Source organism: Chrysemys picta, chromosome 12 (assembly GCF_011386835.1).
Source record: "Chrysemys picta bellii isolate R12L10 chromosome 12, ASM1138683v2, whole genome shotgun sequence".
Lineage (NCBI taxonomy): Eukaryota > Metazoa > Chordata > Testudines > Emydidae > Chrysemys > Chrysemys picta.
The window spans coordinates 9,875,543-9,893,823 of record NC_088802.1 but is presented as its reverse complement, the minus strand read 5'-3'; the positions used below and the strand labels follow the sequence as shown (position 1 = coordinate 9,893,823).

Sequence of the window (18,281 nt, the reverse complement as noted above, 5' to 3'; positions counted from 1 at the left end):
GACCGTGTCTCACATCACTGCAGGGTTCAGGCTGTAACTTCCTTCCCCATTTCAGTGTCTGGCCCTGGGAGTGTGAATCTAGCTCGCACCCTCAGTGTTTGTGCTGATGGATATTGACGACTGTCACTGTTCAAAGAAACAAATCAATTCACAAGGAGTAGAAAAAGGTTAAAATTAAATTGAAAAGGACTGTTCTGGCAAATGGACATTTGTTTCATGAAGCCGTCAATAAATCTGAGCTATAAAACTAATCTAATATCAAATTATATGACCAAATGGCCTTTGGGAACAGAGAAAAACCCACCACACAGGCTGGGCTATAAAACATGTTCATATTCATAACGTGAAATCCCAGAGAATCTGAAGACTCAAAATCCAGAAAATAAGTGCACTCATTTTCTTCCAAAGGGGCTAATCCTGCTTTACTTCTCGCCTCATGATTTGGTCGTGTTACTTACAAAAGTTTTAGCGTCATCATAATAAACCAAAACAAACCAGCTTCCCATCTACAAATGATCTGGACTAGCCTAGACAAAAACTGGAAGCAATTTTACCAATAGATGTAAAGAGGGCTATAAGATCAGAAAGGTCAAAATGTACCTTCAGATTCATTTGGATTCCCTTCCTGGTTTGTGACACTTCCTTCTCCAGCCCTCAAGGGTCTGACTTAGGATCATAGACATCAAAACTGTGATTCTTAGGCATGGAAAGCCAGGGACACGGTGGTAAGTGACACCGTGGGACATAGGCGTTAACTTTCTCTGGTGCTGGTGGGTGCTCACGCCCCCCGTCCCCACCCTGACTCCACCTTTCCCTGCCCCAGCCCTGCCTTAATACCAGACACCTCTGTGTTCTTGGGGAACCAGGGTGCAGTATCCAACCTGACTCATGAAAGACGCCCCCAGCCTCTGCTTAAACCAAAACCCATCAGAGGAACAAACTTGCAGAGAGCAGTGAAGGGCATTGGGAGACACACCTAGACCCCTCCTGACAAGGGTGACAAGATTACGACATCTCCATTAGCATACAGAATAGAGAGCAGAGACAACTCCCCTAGCCTCATCTGCATGAAAGATGGGACAGGAAGACATCGCAATTTACATACAGAATGGAGAACAGAGAACCGCAATGAACTCTGGGATCAGAAAAAGCAGGGAAGCACTGCATCCTGGGAATCTCTGCTCCAGATGCTAATGAACCTGTCTGCACACACCCAGCTCAGCAGTTATCAGACCAATTCTAGTAATGAATCCTTAATTGATATCCAAATACTGAAGCAGCCTAGTTGCATTGTGAGCTCCCTGGAAGAAAACACCCCCCATAGCCAGGAGTGATCAGTTCCTATTGTCTAGTCTAAAGAAAACCCTTGAGTCATCAGCTTACCTATAAACAAATCTGTTAGTCTTTAAGGTGCCACCAGACTCCTTGTTGTTTTTATAAACAAATCTATTGTTCTCCCTTGAACCACTGTATTTTCCCTACAAAAATCCCTACTCACCCTCCAGTCAGGGTTCTGATGCTTAGATCCAAACTAGGCATCAGTTCCACTGGAACTCCATCTTCTCCTGACTGATCGTGCTGGGGGCTCTGCCTGTCTCCAGCATTCAGGACCCTCCGCTACCACCATCACCTGGGAACCCCGACCAGTTCAAGCCTCATGGAGTGGGTGAGATGCCCCCTCCTTCTCTCTCTCTGTTTTCCTTTCTACCTTAGGTATTAACCTTTAATCATGTATGTTATGTTGGTTTAGCTCTCCTTGTGTAGTTATCACTATTATTCAATAAATAAGTTCTATGGTTAACTTTGTTGCTTCTCTCTCTCTTGCTGAACTTTACTCATTTGTGGTTTTAGCTGCCCCCATTCACTCTACAGCAACGCTTCTTTTACCTAAGCTAAAGATCCCTGCAGCACCCAAAATACTGTGGGGTTTGCTCAACACGTAGGTTACTGCCAGTACAATTGTGTTGGGGGAGTGGGGATAGGGACGTGCTGAATCTGGGATGCATAAGGGTAACAGCTTGAAAGTGCTGCTTGACCCAGTCCATGGACCCCAGGGGCATATAAGGAGAGGCATCTTGAAAGTGCTGCTTCCTCCAGCCCAGTGAGTCCAGAGACAAATAAGGGGTCAGCTTGACAGTGCTGATTGACCCGGTCTGCTCAGACTTGCTCTGTTAATGTATGTGTGGGTGGGTGGGTGTTCATCCGGTTCTGGGGCTGGAGTAACCCAGCCCTAGGGAGCCTAGGTCCTGCAGGATAGCTCCATTGGGAGGGGACTTGCAGAAGAAAGAAGTGACACAAGCAGTACATTGACAGGATTACAGAATCCCCTTCCCCAGAAGAGTAACCCGAATAAATGAGCATACCCCAAAGTAATGGGCAAATGTGTTAACTTTCTCCGGTGCCGGTGAGGGCTCGCGCCCCCACCCCCACCCCCACCCTTTCCCCGCCCCTAACCCCGCCCCCATTCCAATCCCTTCTCCCAAGTCCTGCCCCAACTCCATCTCTTCCCCAAGCACACCGCGTTCCACCTCCTCCTCACCCCGCGAAACAGCTGTTTCGCGGTGCAAATGCTGGGAGGGAGGGGGGAGAAGTAGGATGCGGCGGCATGCTCGCAGAGGAGGCGGAGGCCAGCTGGAGTGGGGGGGCGGGGAGCTGCCAGTGTGTGCTGAGCACCCACCAATTTTTTTCCGTGGGTGGTCCTATGCCAGCGCCTATGCCGTGGGAGGTGGAGGGGTAAAGCAGGGACATGATAAAACTCTCCAATGCTGGGACAGAGGCTGCTGTGTCGAGAGTGGAGCGTCAGGGTGCTGGGGGAAGGAGGGAATCCCTTGGACTCACCCCATCGCCCTGAAATAGCACAGAAGATAAAACACCACATTTTACTGTCCCTGCTCCCACTTTGTTAGCATGTGCTTATTTCTGGCCCATAAGTGAGAAAATGTACAAACACCAAATGCTTTTCAGCAGGGTCTGGAGTAATGTGAGACTATCTGGGAATGAGACAATCTGGCCCCAAAGGGGAAATCAGGGACTAACGATCACTCTGCTAATGGAGGGGATCAGAATAGATAAGATGCTCCAGGTTGGTTTGTCGCGCTCTCTGGAGTGGTTCACAGCTATGAGTGCCGACCTCTGGGCAGACTGGCAGAAAACCAGCTGGTGTTTCGTTCTGTAACTAGATTTCACCAAGCCAGTGATAAATGTGAACTCCTGGGTCACTATCCCAGTCTTACCCTAGACTCACAGACAGTCCCCTTAGACTCTCCAGTCTGTCTTGCCAGCCTTCTTCTTCCTTGTTTGATGGGTTATTTAGTTATAGGGGTATACACAATGGAATTATATATTATAACAATGCAAGTAACATCCTGTTAGTTGTCATGAAGTTTAAACACATACATTTAACGATCTCTTTGATCAATCCTATCCTAATACACAAGTGAATTGGACTAGGGCTTTGCATGAGCTGGCACCTGGTCTGCCAGCATCATAGAGTTTACACCAGGAAACCTGGTGGAGGGATATAGAGATGGGCTAGCTCATCCTGACCACATTTCCTACCACAGAGAGAACCTCGAGGCTGATGCTACATTGGCAGAGATGGGTTCTCCAGGCCTCCCACAAAAGGCCCTGTGGGAATCAGCCCCTCTCAGTGGTGGTGTCTGAATGCAGAGGGAGCAGGGAGAAGGGGCAGAGGGGCTGAGTGAGGAGAGGCAGCACTTCTCTACCCCGGTGCTCTCCCTCGCCTCTTATCCCATGATCCCCAAACACTTGATAGCCCCAGCACCCAGCTCCCCCTGCTTCCCAGCCTCACCCATTCAATCCCCAGTTTCTTCACCATAACCCATTGCCCTGGTCCCTTAATGTTTGATCCCCCAGACCCAGTGTCTTGGGGGTTATGAAGTTGGGAGGAGTTACCATCCCCCAGGGACACTCCCCCTGCAAGGAACAGACCTAGGTAAGTGGGGGAGCCCAGCCCAGGAGCTGGTGGAAGATGGGAGATGGGGACAGGTGTCTAGAGTGAAGGTGGGGCCTGGCCCAAGTGTCCTTCTCCTCATCTCCATGGCAGGGGGATACGGGGAGGGGGGGACTTCAGCCAGGCAGAGGGAGCGTCTGGAGGAGTTTCTCTCTCTCCCTTCCCCCACCTGTGGCCCATCAGCTCAGCAGCCAGGGCTGCAGAGTCTGATCGGGGCTTTTCCTCCTCTGCCTGGGATTTGCTTAGACAGCTGGATCCTTGGGAGCCAATTAAGACAAGCGGCAAAGAATGGGGCCGACACTCCTCAAAATTGGTGGCTATTCCAATACTTCAGTTCACCAAGCCAACAACAAAACAGCTTCTACAATACCTTACTGGCAACACAGAAGCCAAAGCACAGCTCCCTTAGAGCAACCCGGCCTTGGGCTCGCTCCCAGACAGCCCAATGAAACATGATGGGGATTACAGAAAATCTGCTTCATCATAGAAAAAGTTCTACAAATCCCAAAGGATCGGACACATCACCCACCAAGTTAATGAACACTTCAGTTCTTACCCAAATACTCGCTTGCAGCCAATTCTTATTAACTAAACTAAGCTTTATTAAAAGAAGAAAAGAGAGTATGGGTTAGAAGATCATTATACACACAGACATGCATAGAGTCCTTAGGGCAGTTCATAGTAGAGATGGTGCTTTAGAATTGCAAAGAATCCTTTTCAGAATCATTTCATCAGGTTATAGTCCAGAGATTTTCAAACTTTTGTAGTGGTGAACCCTTTCATACAGCAAGCCTCGGAGTGTGACCCCCCGCATAAATTAAAAATACCTTTTTATCTATTTAACACCATTATAAATGCTGGAGGCAAAGCGGGGTTTGGGGTGGAGGATGACAGCTCACGAACACTCATCTAATAACCTCACGACCCCCTGAGGGGTCTAGACCCCCAGTTTGAGAACCCCTGTTATATAGTCCAATGTCCAATATCAAGGTGGTGCAGATGGGACTGGAGAGCTCAGTCTAACGACTCAAACGCCCCACGAATAAAACTAACAAAGATCTGAGAGAAAAGGATCACATTCCAAGAGTTTTTCTAGAGATTTTTGCAGCCTCTCGTCAGCACGCAGTCCTTGGGTGACCAATAGGCTGTTGACGTAACTTTCTATTTCCTAAACAGCACCGGTAATTAATTAAAGGCATTAACATAAGACATTTATCCATAAAGCAGTTCAGACAGAGTTTACCAAAAATATAAAAGAGACAATGACATTAAGTTTCCTTTTGATCTCTAAATTAACAGAATACAGCCCTAGACAGGAACCGTTTGGTTACAATGTTAAACTCTAACAAGATACAGGTAAACATAGACTACTATAGTTACCATCTTCTTCCAGTTCTTTAACAATAAAAGTTTACATTTCAAAGTTCTAGTCTATCCAACGTGGAATGACCCTAATTTCCATTTACACACTTTTCAAACATGTCTCTGAAGGATGAATCTGGGTCAATTAGCCTGCAAGTTTCTTAACCCTTTCTGGCCAGGGGTCACAGAAGTTTAGATCCGGTGTGGATTCTCTCATGTTTAGTGAGTTGTGATCTCTCTATGAAACTTTTCCCACAGTCCAAGCACTTATGGGGCCTCTCTCCTGTGTGGATTGCCTGATGATTAACTAAAGCTGATCTCCGTGTGAAACTTTTCCCACAATCCAGGCACTTATGGGGTCTCTCTCCTGTGTGGATTGCCTGATGTTTAATAAGATCTGACCTCTGTATGAAACTTTTCCCACAGTCCAGGCACTTATGGGGTCTCTCTCCTGTGTGGAATGACTGATGTTTAACAAGGTCAGACCTCCGAACGAAACTTTTTCCACAGTCCAAGCACTTATGGGGTCTCTCTCCAGTGTGGGTTGCCTGATGATTAACAAGGGCTGATCTCCGTATGAAACTTTTCCCACAGTCCAAGCACTTATGGGGTCTCTCTCCTGTGTGGGTTGCCTGATGATTAACAAGGTCTGACCTCCATATGAAACTTTTTGCACAGTCCAAGCACTTATAGGGTCTCTCTCCTGTGTGGAGTACCTCATGTTTAACAAGGTCAGCCCTCCGTATGAAACTTTTCCCACAGTTCAGGCACTTATGGGGTCTCTCTCCTGTGTGGATTGTTTGATGTTTAACAAGATCTGATCTCTGAATGAAACTTTTCCCACAGTCCAGGCACTCATGGAGTCTCTCTCCTCTGTGGAATACCTGATGTTTAACAAGGTCTGACCTCCATATGAAACTTTTTCCACAGTCTAAGCACTTATGGGGGTTCTCTCCTCTGTGGATTCCCTGATGTTGAAGAAGGGATGATCTCCGTGTGAAACTTTTCCCACAGTCCAAGCACATATGGGGTCTCTCTCCACTGTGGATTGCCTGATGTTTAGCAAGGTCTGACTTCCGTATGAAACTTTTCCCACAGTCTAAGCATTCATGGGGTCTCTCTCCTGTGTGGATTGCCTGATGTCTAACAAGGTCTGACCTCCGAACGAAACTTTTTCCACAATCCAAGCACATATGGGGTCTCTCTCCCATGTGGTTTATCTGATGTGTAATCAGTGCTGACTTCCGATTCAAACAGTTCCCACACTCGAGGCATTGATAGGGTTTCTCTCCTATGTGGCTTCTCCCATTGTAATTAAGATCTGAGCAGTTATTTAAGCTTTCCCCATAGTCCAAGAATTGAAGTGGTTTCTCTCCAGTATGGATTGTCTGAAGTGTAAGATGGTGTGGTCTCACAATGAATCTTTTCCCACATTTGAGGCAGTGGTAGGGTTTCTCTTCCCTGGGGTCTGTCTGCTGGGCTTTGGGATCCTTGTCTCCTCCCCTACATTTAATAGATTCACCTACTTGCTCCCTTGGGTAGTTTCCCAGCAGCCTCTCTGACCGCTGCCAATTTTCCCAGGCTTCTCCCTGTTCCAAGCACTGGGATAAATTTCCTTCAGCTCTTCCCATAAAGGTCCCCTGTGGTTCCACTTTCCCAGGAACATCCTCATGATGATTCCCCGCCTCATTCTCACTCCCTCGCTCAGCACCTGCTGGGAGAGAGACAATCCAGACAGGAGTCATTGTGCTGGGGAGAAGGAGGAATAGCACAGCGGGAAAACGCAACATGCTAACGCTGTGAAGACTGAACAATTGGATTCTGCCTCCACATCCCACACAAACACTCACAGGGAAGGAAAGACGGGGAGGAAACTCCTGCAGCTAACAGGACGGGTGGAAAGCCGTGAGTGATATCTGCTGACTACAGCGCTGCGCTGGCTGAGATGAGGAAGAACAGAGGGCTCTTACTCACATCATATTTTTCCTTCATTCACCAGGTGGTTTCTGTGTCAGTCCTCACCTGTGTGGGCACCTCTCAGGATCTCTCTTTCCTTAGCAGCCTGGAGATCGGGCACCCACGGCTCTTCCCCTCGTTCCAGCCGGGCGATCAGGTCAGGTTTGGGAATGGAAAATCCTGCGCAGGGGGTGAAATCAGACCAGATCAGGGCGCATGGAGAATTGGGAGAGTGTCTGTCACACAGGACGTTCCATGAGTGGAACCTGTCCCCGTGCTCTGCTGGGGGAACATGGAATCCAACAGGATGGGAATATGGTCACTGAGCCCCCTTGGGAGAGTCAGACGTCTGGGGAGGAGAGGGGAATTGTTACGCTCTCACAAGGAGTTCCCAGGAGCTGTGCACTCTGGGGGACTGGCTGACGCTCACACACCTCTGGAGTTAGACCCCTGCCTATTTCTAAACCTGCCAGGCCCAGGGTCTTCCCCAGGGCTGGAGCTATTCCCAAGAAGGGAAGTGAAGAGGGATTTTGTGTGTGAAGAAGAAATAACACAGACAGGACAATGAACGACTTCTGCCCCGTTGAAAGCTGGAGGGGTGGGGAGGGTTTAGCATGTCCCTTAGATTTTGACACCCTTGTCCCGTTGGAGAGGCCACGGAGATGCAAGTCTCTCTCTCACGGCAGCTGTGCATTATGGATCCCATTAGCCTCTGATCTAACTGACCGGGGAAGAACCTGACCAGAGTTAGACACGCAGACCCCACGACTTCTAATAACTGAACGGACAGGAATCCCTTACCCAGCGAGGTCACCATCTCGTAGTTCTCCTGCATGACGTCCCTGTAGAGGGCTCTCTGAGTGGGGTCCAGCAGAGCCCCCTGCCCCTGGGTGAAATACACAGCCACCTCCTCAAAGGTCACCGGCATCTGGAACAACAAGAGTCCACAACTAAGCTCTTGCTGCCCCAGCCACAATCCCACTAGTCACATGAGAAAGGAAGAAAGAAAAAGAAAAACATCTTGGAAGCTCTGGGAGGACCAGAGTAGCAGAATCCCATCCCCACCCTGCTCAGAGCAGCCAGGAGGCTTCAGGGGGTGGGGAGAAGGTGAGAGCTCCTTGTCCCCCCCCCAGCACACGGATCAGGGCAGGGTCTTCTCATTTACAGCAGAGCTCTGAGCAAGGGACAGGAATCCCAACAGCCTCCCTTCATATTTCACAACAGCCTCTGGCCAGTGGCTCCAGCACTGGGAATTTTGAACTGTTCCGAGCCCTGCCCAGGGGGTTTGTTTCCTGTTTGAGAAATGGGGGAATGTTTCTCCCTCCCCGCCAATGGGCTTGTTCAAAAAATCAGCAGGTTTATCGCACCCTGTTTCCTCCCTGCTTTTCCCTCCCCCCCGTCCAGCAGCTCCCTGAAAATCCCCTACCTGAGCTGGCTCCATCACAACCATTTCCCTTCCCTGTCTCCTGGAAAATGGGATGATCTGGCGTGAAACGTGGATGTGATTCCTCAAACTGGCGGGGCGAGAGGGGCGATGGGGGAGGTTACAGAAGGGGCTGGAGTCCATGTAACAACCCCGATTCCTCCCAGGCTCTCTCCCTGCAGACAGACACTCTGGACTCTGCCATGCTGGGAAGAAACCCAGTTCATTTATTACCACCCAGGCCAGGCCCCTCCCAGCAGAACTATACCCACTGGGGCACTTTTAAACTCTCCCCTTAACAGCACCTCTGTGCCAAAAGCTAGAAAAAGAGCAGAATCAAAGAAGCTACTTTGGTGGATTCCCCCTGACGCTGTAGTGTCACCCCCTCTAACGCCCTCTCTTCCCCCAAGTAGTGCAGTATTCAGTGGAGTCACAACCTTGTTTTTCCTCTCTTGGCTTCTCCCCTTGTTCCCAGGAGTGTCAGTCTGCCCAGGGGATGCAGGGAATGGATCCGGGCAGGGCTGGGAGCTGGGAATCTCCCTCCCCACTTCCTGCTCCTGCTGCCCCTTCCAGACTCTCCTCTCTCCCTTTTTATCCTCTTCCCTCTCCATGGAGAACAGCGACTGCTCCATTGTCCTGGGCCTTTTCCCTCATTAGGCAGATCAGCCACTGCCACGGCTAACAGGGGTTTGAACCTGCCTGTGTCCCTGAGAGCAGCAGCTCTGGGAGTCGCAGACACAGGGGGCTGGTCTACACTAGAGAGTGGGGGGGATCGAGCCAAGATACGCAACTTCGTAGCTGAAGTCGAAGTATCTTGGATCGAATTACCTGGGGTCCAGATGGCGTGGGATCGATGGCCGCGGCTCCCCCGTCGACTGCACTACCGCCGCTCGCTCTGGTGGAGTTCCGGAGTCGACGGTGAGCGCGTTCGGGGATCGATATATCGCGTCTTAATGAGACGCGATATATCGATCCCGGATAAATCGATTGCTACCCGCCAATACGGCGGGTAGTGAAGACGTACTGAGGGAGCCCCTCCCCATGTAGGCCAAACTGACCAGCAGGTCCCGGAAAGGGGACCTTTGTGCAGAGTCACTTTCCTGCCTGGCCTCAGCCCTTTCCCCCAGGTCTCCTGTCACCTGCGGCTCAGGGGCACCATGGTGGCAGAGCCCGGGGCTGCTTGGCTGGTTCCAGCCACGAGAGAAATTGAATAGAGGAGGCAGCTTCTGACCCAGGGAGCTCAACTCCAGGGCTGTAATAACATGAGCAGAGAGAAAAACAACAAGGAGTCTGGTGGCACCTTAAAGACTAACAGATTTATTTGGGCATAAGCTTTCGTGGGTAAAAACCTCACTTCTTCGGATGCATAGAGTGAAAGTTACAGATGCAGGCATTATATACTGACACATGGAGAGCAGGGAGTTACTTCACAAGTGGAGAACCAGTGTTGACAGGGCCAATTCAATCAGGGTGGATGTAGTCCACTCCCAATAATAGATGAGGAGGTATCAATTCCAGGCAAGGGAAAGCTGTTTCTGTAATGAGCCAGCCACTCCCAGTCCCTATTCAAGCCCAGATTAATGGTGTTAAATTTGCAAATGAATTTTAGTTCTGCTGTGTATCTTTGAAGTCTGTTTCTGAAGTTTTTTTGGTCAATGATAGTGACTTTTAAATCTGTAATAGAATGACCAGGGAGATTGAAGTGTTCACTTACTGGCTTATGTATGTTACCATTCCTGATTTGTGTCCATTTATTCTTTTGCGGAGGGACTGTCCGGTTTGGCCAATGTACATGGCAGAGGGGCATTGCTGGCACATGATGGCATATATAACATTAGTGGATGTGCAGGTGTCTGATGGTGTCGCCAGAGTAGATATGGGGACAGAGTAGGCAACGGAGAGGACCCAACCACATCAGCCACACCATCAAGGGCTCTTAGTCTGTTAGTCTTTAAGGTGCCACCAGACTCCTTGTTGTTTTTGTAGATACAGACTAACACGGCTACCCCCTGATACATGAGCAGAGAGAGACACACACCCGCCTCCTCCGCTTCCTTAGACAGAACCGGAGCCTTCTGGAGCAGCAGCTAATGCCTGAGCCTCCCTGTCCTGCCCCGGCAGCCCCCAGGGACAGGCAGGCAGGGGCTGATCCCATTGGCCCATCCGCACTCACCTCCCCTGCCAGAGCCAGCAGTGACTCCGGTCTGACTAGGGTGTGGCTGAGATCTAAATCCTGCATGAAAATCAGACCAGGGCCCTGGGCAGCTCCAACACTCAGGAGACAGACCCCAAAATCATGGGTTTGTCTTTAATAGATTTTTGGGGGGGAGGAGGGCTGGGTATTTGCTGTGTAGTTTCTGGGCCCTGAGGGGATAGTCCCCTGACTCGATAGCAAGGGTGAAAAATCAGAACAGGGGGTGGCACCTATATAAGACAAAGCCCCAAATATCAGGACTGTCCCAATAAAATCAGGACATCTGGTCACCCTGCCTGCCCCCCATGTTTGTTTGACCAGTTACAGGAAAACATTCCCAGCTGGATGCTGGACGGGGCAGCTCCTCAACCTCTCCTATGCCACGGGGCGGGGGAGCTGCCTTGTGTCTCTCCCCACCCCCCTCCTTGCCCTTTGCCTTCTCCCTGCCCCTCCCCACTCCCTTCCCCAGCCAGTCTCCTCTTGCTCTCACCATCCCCTCGCAGTGACCCCCCCCCATCTTTCCTCCATTCCAGCCTCTTTCCCCTCAGCCCCATAATTCCCCCATCCCCCTGCATCGCCCCATCCTAGCACCTGCATCCCCATCCCGGACCTGTCCCCTAACGCATCCCTGCTCCTCCCCCAATCCCCTCCTGCCCCCCCCCGCCCCCTCCCGGTTCCCCCGCCTCTGCCCCCCACGTGTCGCTGTCCCAGCCCCCAGCACGCCCGGGCTGGCTCCCCCCGCCCCGCACACACCGGGAGCTGGCGGCAGCTTTCCCGGGCCCAGGGCGGGAATCGCAGCCAGCTCCGCTGGGAGCAGCCTGGGGCCAAACCTCCCGCTGCAGCCCGGGGGTGACGGGGGGGGGGGGCGGGTCTCTCTCACCTTCCCTCCGAGCGGGACCCCCTGGGGCAGGGGCCGGGCCGGGAAGGGGCCTGGCCGGGCTGGGGGCTCTGCCCTGGGAGAGGCTCCTGGGGAGCAGCGGGAAGGGCCCTGCTGGAGATTCCCCTCTCCCGGCTGCAGCCAGGGCTCCGGGCTCCCAGCACCAGCCGCCGGGGCTCGGGGATCTCGCCAGGAGCCTGGAGCCAGAGTCACCGCAGCGGCTGCGAGTCACTTCCTGCTGCCGGGCCTGAGCCCAGCGATCGCTCCCCCCAGAGCCGCCTCCCAGCTGCTCCTGGGTCCTAGCGATCAACCCACCGCGTTGCAGCCCCCAGCCCCTGCCCCCTGGGGGCCCCACCTCGCCTCCGCTTGGGCAGCTTCTCTCAGCATAAAGGGGCATCGTGGCTGGTCGCATCGGGCTGGTTAAGGCTTTGCTTTGAGCTGCCTCTCCAGTCACAGGCTACCAGAATGGTGCAAAAGGTGGTGTTGAGTGGACTGGCTGAGTAGGGGGAGGGATAGCTCCGTGGTTTGACCATTGGCCTGCTAAACCCTGCGTGGTGCAGTTCAATCCTTGAGGGGGCCATTTAGGGATCTGGGGCAAAAATGTGTCTGGGAATTGGTCCTGCTTTGAGCAGGGGGTTGGACTAGATGACCTCCTGAGGTCCCTTCCGACCCTAGTATTCTGTGAGACAGAAGGCAAGAGGAGAAGTAAGGTGGGGAAGGAAAATGAGGCCTGAGGGGAAGGTTCAGGGAAGGTTCCCCCCACAGCCGAGGGGGAGTTCAGCATTTAGCGGAAGCCAGTGGAGTTGAGGATGTCGGCTACTTCCCCATCTCTGGTTAGCTCTGCTCAGGTCATCTTTCAGCATCAGGCTGATGAAAGCCCAATGGTGCCATGCTGGGTCCCAGGAAACAGTGGATATGAGACATACCCCGGTGCGGACTGTTGAACTGCTTAATTCTCCATCTCAGGGCATCTTTCACACTGCTGCCCTGTGTGAACAACAAACGCCTCCAGGCTCTTTTCCCAGACAGCCACCAGCCTGCGAAGGATGTTGATCAGCAGGAGTGAAGGTAACTCCAAAGACTTACTGGTATGAGTGCCCACTCTGGCCCCTGGAAGGGGCAGGGCCTTGGGAGGAAGAGGTGGGGCTGGGAGGGGTCAGCATCCCATAACCAGCCCTTCTACATTGCCTGGCCCACACCGCCCAGGGCTCCAGTGGCACTTTATAGGGCCCAGGGCTCCGGCTACTGGTGCAGTAGCCAGAGCCTTGGGCCCTTTTAAATCACCGGCCCCAGGGCAGTTGCTACCTTTGCCCCCTGCCCCGTCGGGCAGCGCTTTACCATTGCTGCCCCTTCCCCCATTGGCGGCAGCCCTGCCAATATGGACCCTTCCAGCAGGGCCACCGATGGGGGAGGCAAAAGGGACAGGGACGTTAAAGCTAATGTGGTCTGCGTATGGGCCAGTACCAGCTTCTTACCGGTACGCCATACCGGCTCGTGCCGTCTCACTTTCAGCCCTGCTGATCAGGCAACAGCCTTGTTATCTGAAATTCCCCAAACACTTCAATGAAAACACACCGGTTTGGACAAAACAAGTTTATTAACTAGACAAAGGTAGATTTTAAGTGGTTACAAGTGAGAAAGGCGTAAAAGGTCCACATTCGTTACAACAAAAATGAAAGGTAAACACCCATTTTAAATCCCAAACTTTACCACGCTCTGTAAGATGTGAAGCAAACAGCTTTTCTCACCCCAACCGCTGTTGCGGGCAGTTCACAGTTCTTAGTACCGAGGCTGGATTTCCTTCCAGCCTTGGTTCACCCGCCCTAGTCCAATGCTCCTCTTGTCTTTCAAGCCATCTTGTTGCCTTCTGTAAAGATGGGGGAGGAGAGGTAAAAATGGAGGCCATTCTCCCATGTTTTTATACCACTCTCCTCTTTGAGGTTTACCCCCAGCTGAGGGGCAGGTGACAATCAGTCTGTGGCGGATGTGAGCTTCCAACCATGCTTCAGGTGAATTGTAAATTTCTTGTTCACAACTCCTCCCCGTGCTGGTGAATGGCTGGATAAGTAATTAATGCCCACTTAGCACCTGGCTCTGAGGAGCTAGTCTGTGGACATTTTCAAAATTTACAGCATGTTTCAGTAACAAACATATAGCACAATCTCATAACTCCATACATAATGTTGATACACGCACGTTAACAGGACAATAATATTCAGCAGATGATGACTTTTCATAGGATACCTCACAAGGCATACTTTGTGCAAGATTTATCATAATTTTGTAAAAGTGATGAACATAATAGTGTAGACCAGTGGTTCTCCACTTTATTTCATTGGGTCCCCTTCTTTGTGTCTGTTGTCATTTACACCCCACCCTCATAAATACATAGACTGATACCCAGCTCTGAAGGCAGAGTGGAGAGCAGGGGCTGCTGGCCAGGTACCCAGCTCTGAAGGCAGCACCAGGAACAGCACAGAAGTAAGGGTGGCCATGTGAAAAGTAACATCCATCAATATTTATTACTATTCACAGGAGACTTATCACCCCATTGCCACCTTACCTCTGTGCTGCTGCTCCACCTGGGTCTGACAGCTGGAGCCCCGCTGCCACCATGTGAGATTTTTTTGGGGTGGGGAGGGAGGAGAGCCCGAACGTCCCTTTAATCCCCGCCTTCCAGATGTGCACACCCCTCCTTCATGAGCTGCAGCCACCTGGGGCTGACAGTCAGTGCTCTTAAAACCCCCCACCAGACACACAGGCCGCGCCTCCCGTGGGAGGTCCACCCCATAGTTTGAGAACCACTGGTGTAGATAGTCGCAGTGGGGATTCGCAGCCAAGATGGTAAGTCCTGCTCCTTTATGTCCCCGGGATCCCAGAGAACATATCCAAGCAGGAGAGCGAAGCAGCTCCCATTAACAACCTTTCAAAACACCCATGTGTGATTTCAGCTATAAACATTCTCTCCCATTTCCACAATCTTTCAGCCCCTGGCCCCAGTGATTGCAATGAGACTGAGCTAGAATTAGGCAGGGGGTGAGGTTGTGAGAACAGGGGCTGAAGTCCAGCTCAGGGATCAGAATCACCATCGCACAACGTGTGAGCGTATCTCCTGCAAACAGACCTAGAGGCCAGTGGTCTGATTTGCCCCTCACAACAACTTCACACTGGTGTAGACAGGTCACGTGGCCCCAGTGGGATTACTCCTGCCTAGCACCAGGGGGAGGGAGAGGGGGATGAGCCCGGGAGCCCAGTCAGACTGGTCCTGATTTGTACTGGGGTCAGTGGTGTAGCTAGGGTGACCAGACGTCCCGATTTTATCGGGACAGTCCCGATATTTCCTTCTTTGTCCCGCGTCCCGACCGATGTTCGGTCGGGACGCGGGACAAAGAAGGAAATTTGCCCTCTGCTCCGGCGCTCACGCCCCCCCAACCCCGACTCCGCCCCCTCCTTCCCCCATTGGATCTCTCAATGGAGGGAGGAGGTTAGGAGGAGGGTCGGGCAACTACCAGGAGCCTGGGAGGGGAAGGGAAAGTTGCCGCGGCCCCGCCGGGAAGGAGCCGCTGGAGCGCAGCCGAGTGGGAGAGGCGCGGGGCTCCCATGCCGGCGGCGGGACGCGCCGCATGTGCCCACGGCGGGCTGGGGAGCGGGAGGCTCTGCAGGGCTGGGAAAAGCCCTGGCTCCTGCCCGTTGCCCAGCCTGGAGCCCCGGGGAGCCCCTCAGGAGACCGGCCGCTGCTGTGGAGGCAGCAGCCGGGGCTGGCTCTGGCCCGGGTGGGCAGCGTGGGCCGCCGGAGACACGCGGCGAAGAGAGGCTGCGGGGGCGAGACTTGTCCCAGGCAGGGAGGCCGGCGGACAGGGGCGAGGGGCCAGCCGGGGTCCCCATAAACTTCCCCGCTGCTGACAGGGAGCCCCGCGCCTCTCTTGCTTGGCTGCGCTCCAGCGGCTCGCCCCGCCTGGAAGGAGCCGCTGGAGCGCAGCCGAGCGGGAGAGGCGTGGGGCTCCCTGCCGGCGGCGGGACGCGCTGCATGTGCCCACGGCAGGCTGGGGGGCAGGAGGCTCTGCAGGGCTGGGAAAAGCCCTGGCTCCTGCCCGTTGCCCAGCCTGGAGCCCCACAGGTGACCGGCCGCTGCTGTGGCTCGGCTGTGCCAGCCCTGGCCCCTTGCACGCCCGCGCCGTGGCCAGCCCCGGACTTTGTTTCTTGTCCCCCCCCCTGCCCTCTTTATCCCTAGCCCCTTCTGCATCGGGGCCAGCTTTTGCCCTGGGGTGGGCAGCACGTGCGCCCGGCGCGGCTGGGGCCTGCTAATGCCCCCCCCCCGCCCCTGCGAAACTGCTTTTTTTTTTTTTTTTTTTTTTGGCTCCGCCGCCATTTTTTTTTTTGCTCCGCCCCCCCCCGCGTCCCGATATTTCATCCCTGTGGTCTGGTCACCCTAGGTGTAGCCAGGTGGAGGGAACAGGAGGAGCGATAAAAAAAAAGGGCGCCACCTGCTGTGGCGCTTTTACTCACCCGGCGGCGCTCCGGGTCTTCGGCGGCGGGCCCTTCACTCGCTCCGGCACTGAAGGTACCGCCGCCGAAGAGCCGGAGTGCCGCCAGGTGAGTAAAATAAAAGCACCACAGCGCTGTTTTTAATCGTTCCCCCGGGTGAGTACAAAGGCACCAGGAGATTGACAAGGCGCCGCTTGTGCTCAGTGGGGGAGCGGCCGCTCCCCCCGCTCCTCCCCAGCTACGCTATTGACTGGGGTCAGGGAGCGGGGCACAAGATTTAAGAGAGTTTTATCTCTAAGGGGAGTTTGAGGAGCCTGTGACAGGGCAGGGGTGAGGTTGGCCGGGTGACTTCACTGTGCATCTCCATCCTAGACCACGTCTGCATTGCTTTAACCTTTCACCTTACCTCTGCAGTTGGCAGCCATTTCATGCAAAACAACGGAGACTAGGAATGAGAGAAACTAAATTCTACTTTATTATTTAAACCGACAAGCAAAAGACAGACTCCTTTCCCCACTTCCAGCCCAGCCCACTGCTGCACCCAACTCCCCCATGCACCAGCAACATCTACACATTGGGATAAAAGGGCCGAGAAGCCATGAGAGGGGCTGGGAGACAGTCACAAAAGCAAACACCCCGAGAGCAGGGACTCCAAAGAGCTCAGGTTAGAGGGATGAGTGTGGGGTGGGTGGGGCAGAGACAGTCGCTATCGTCCCCACACAGGACACAGTGGTACATGGGGGGGGGGGTGACCAGCTGGGCTCTATGGCTCCTTATCTCCCTCTGTCTTCCACAATGTGGGTCTGCCTGGCTTCAAAGCTGCCCAGGTCCCCTGACATCCCTGGCCTCCTTCTCATCTCTGCCCAGCCTCGTCCTCTCAGCAAGCAGGAGATGCTGCCCCCTCCTCACAACATTCCTCTTGGGCAGGATTGACAACATTATACAATTCAGGTAGGGTTTGACCCGACAGTGTTCATGGCGTTAGCGTGTTGGGTTTTCCCTTGTGCTATTCCTCTTTCTCCCCAGCACAATGACTCCTGTCCGGATTGTGTCTCTCCCAGCAGGTGCTGAGCGAGGGAGTGAGAACGAGGAGGGGAATCATCATGAGGATGTTCCTGGGGAAGTGGAACCAGCCGTTTCCCAGCTCTGTTCCTCTCCATCTGCCACCCTCTACCCCTCCTGACCATCGGCGCCAGCTTTCTCCAGCACTGGTGGGTGCCCGCGCCTCCCTGCCCCGACTCCACCCTTTCCCCGCTCCCATCCCCGAAGTCCCTGCCCTAACTCCGCCCACTCCCTGCCCCATTGGATCCCTTCCCCAAATCCCTGCCCTGGCCCCGCCTCTTCCCCCAGTGTGCTGTTTCCCCCTCCTCCCCTCTCCCTCCCTGTCCCACAAATCAGCTGTTTCTTGGTGCAAGTGCTGGGAGGGAGGGGGGAGACGCAGGAGGCGGCAGCGCGCTCGCGGAGCCGGAAGTAAGCTGGAGCAGGGGGGCAGGGCGGGACGGGGAGCTGCCGGTGGGTGCAGAGCACCCACCAATCTTTTTCCATGGGTGCTCCACAGCCAGAGCACCCACGGAGTCGGTGCCTATGCTCCTGACTGTGTCTCACATCACGGCAGGGATCAGGCGGTCACCTACTTCCCCATTTCAGTGTCTGCCTCTGGGAGTGGGAATCTAGCTCGCACCCTCAGCCTTTGTTCATTGCAATTGTTCAAAGAAAAAAATCACACAACAAGGGGTAGAAAAAGCTCAAAATTAAATAGAAAAGGACTGTTCTGGCAAATGAACATTTGCCCCATGAAGCCTTCCATAAATCTGAGCTACAGCCTGTCACACTAATCTAATATCCAAGTACAGTAACTCCTCACTTCATACTGTAGTTATGTTCCTGAAAAATGCCACTTTAAGCGAAACGATGTTAAGTGAATCCAATTTCATAGATTCATAGATTCTAGTACTGGAAGGGACCTCGAGAGGTAATCGAGTCCAGTCCCCTGCCCGCATGGCAGGACCAA

At 53.2% G+C, this 18,281-nt stretch overlaps 2 protein-coding genes across 5 annotated transcripts in view; one reads left to right on the top strand and one right to left on the bottom strand.

Moving 5' to 3' along the window:
• LOC101948742 (zinc finger protein RFP-like) overlaps positions 1–18,281 on the top strand; it is a 1,201,957-nt gene that overhangs the window by 1,125,323 nt on the left and 58,353 nt on the right. The gene's annotated exons all lie outside the window — the stretch shown is intronic.
• LOC101951967 (zinc finger protein 84-like) lies at positions 4,558–12,042 on the bottom strand. 4 transcript variants are annotated; one of them, XM_065564427.1, is made up of 5 exons: positions 11,789–12,042; positions 8,718–8,920; positions 8,093–8,219; positions 7,310–7,471; positions 4,558–7,046 (listed from the first exon to the last, which is right to left on the bottom strand). In XM_065564427.1, the coding sequence occupies exons 2-4, from the start codon at positions 8,856–8,858 to the stop codon at positions 7,347–7,349; spliced, it is 393 nt and encodes a 130-aa protein (XP_065420499.1). In that variant the 5' UTR covers positions 8,859–8,920; positions 11,789–12,042; the 3' UTR covers positions 4,558–7,046; positions 7,310–7,346. The 4 variants fall into 4 exon arrangements, with proteins under 4 accessions (XP_065420499.1, XP_065420496.1, XP_065420497.1 ...); XM_065564424.1 differs by having other exon boundaries at positions 4,558–7,049; positions 7,358–7,471; positions 11,789–12,030; XM_065564425.1 differs by having other exon boundaries at positions 7,358–7,471; positions 11,789–12,030.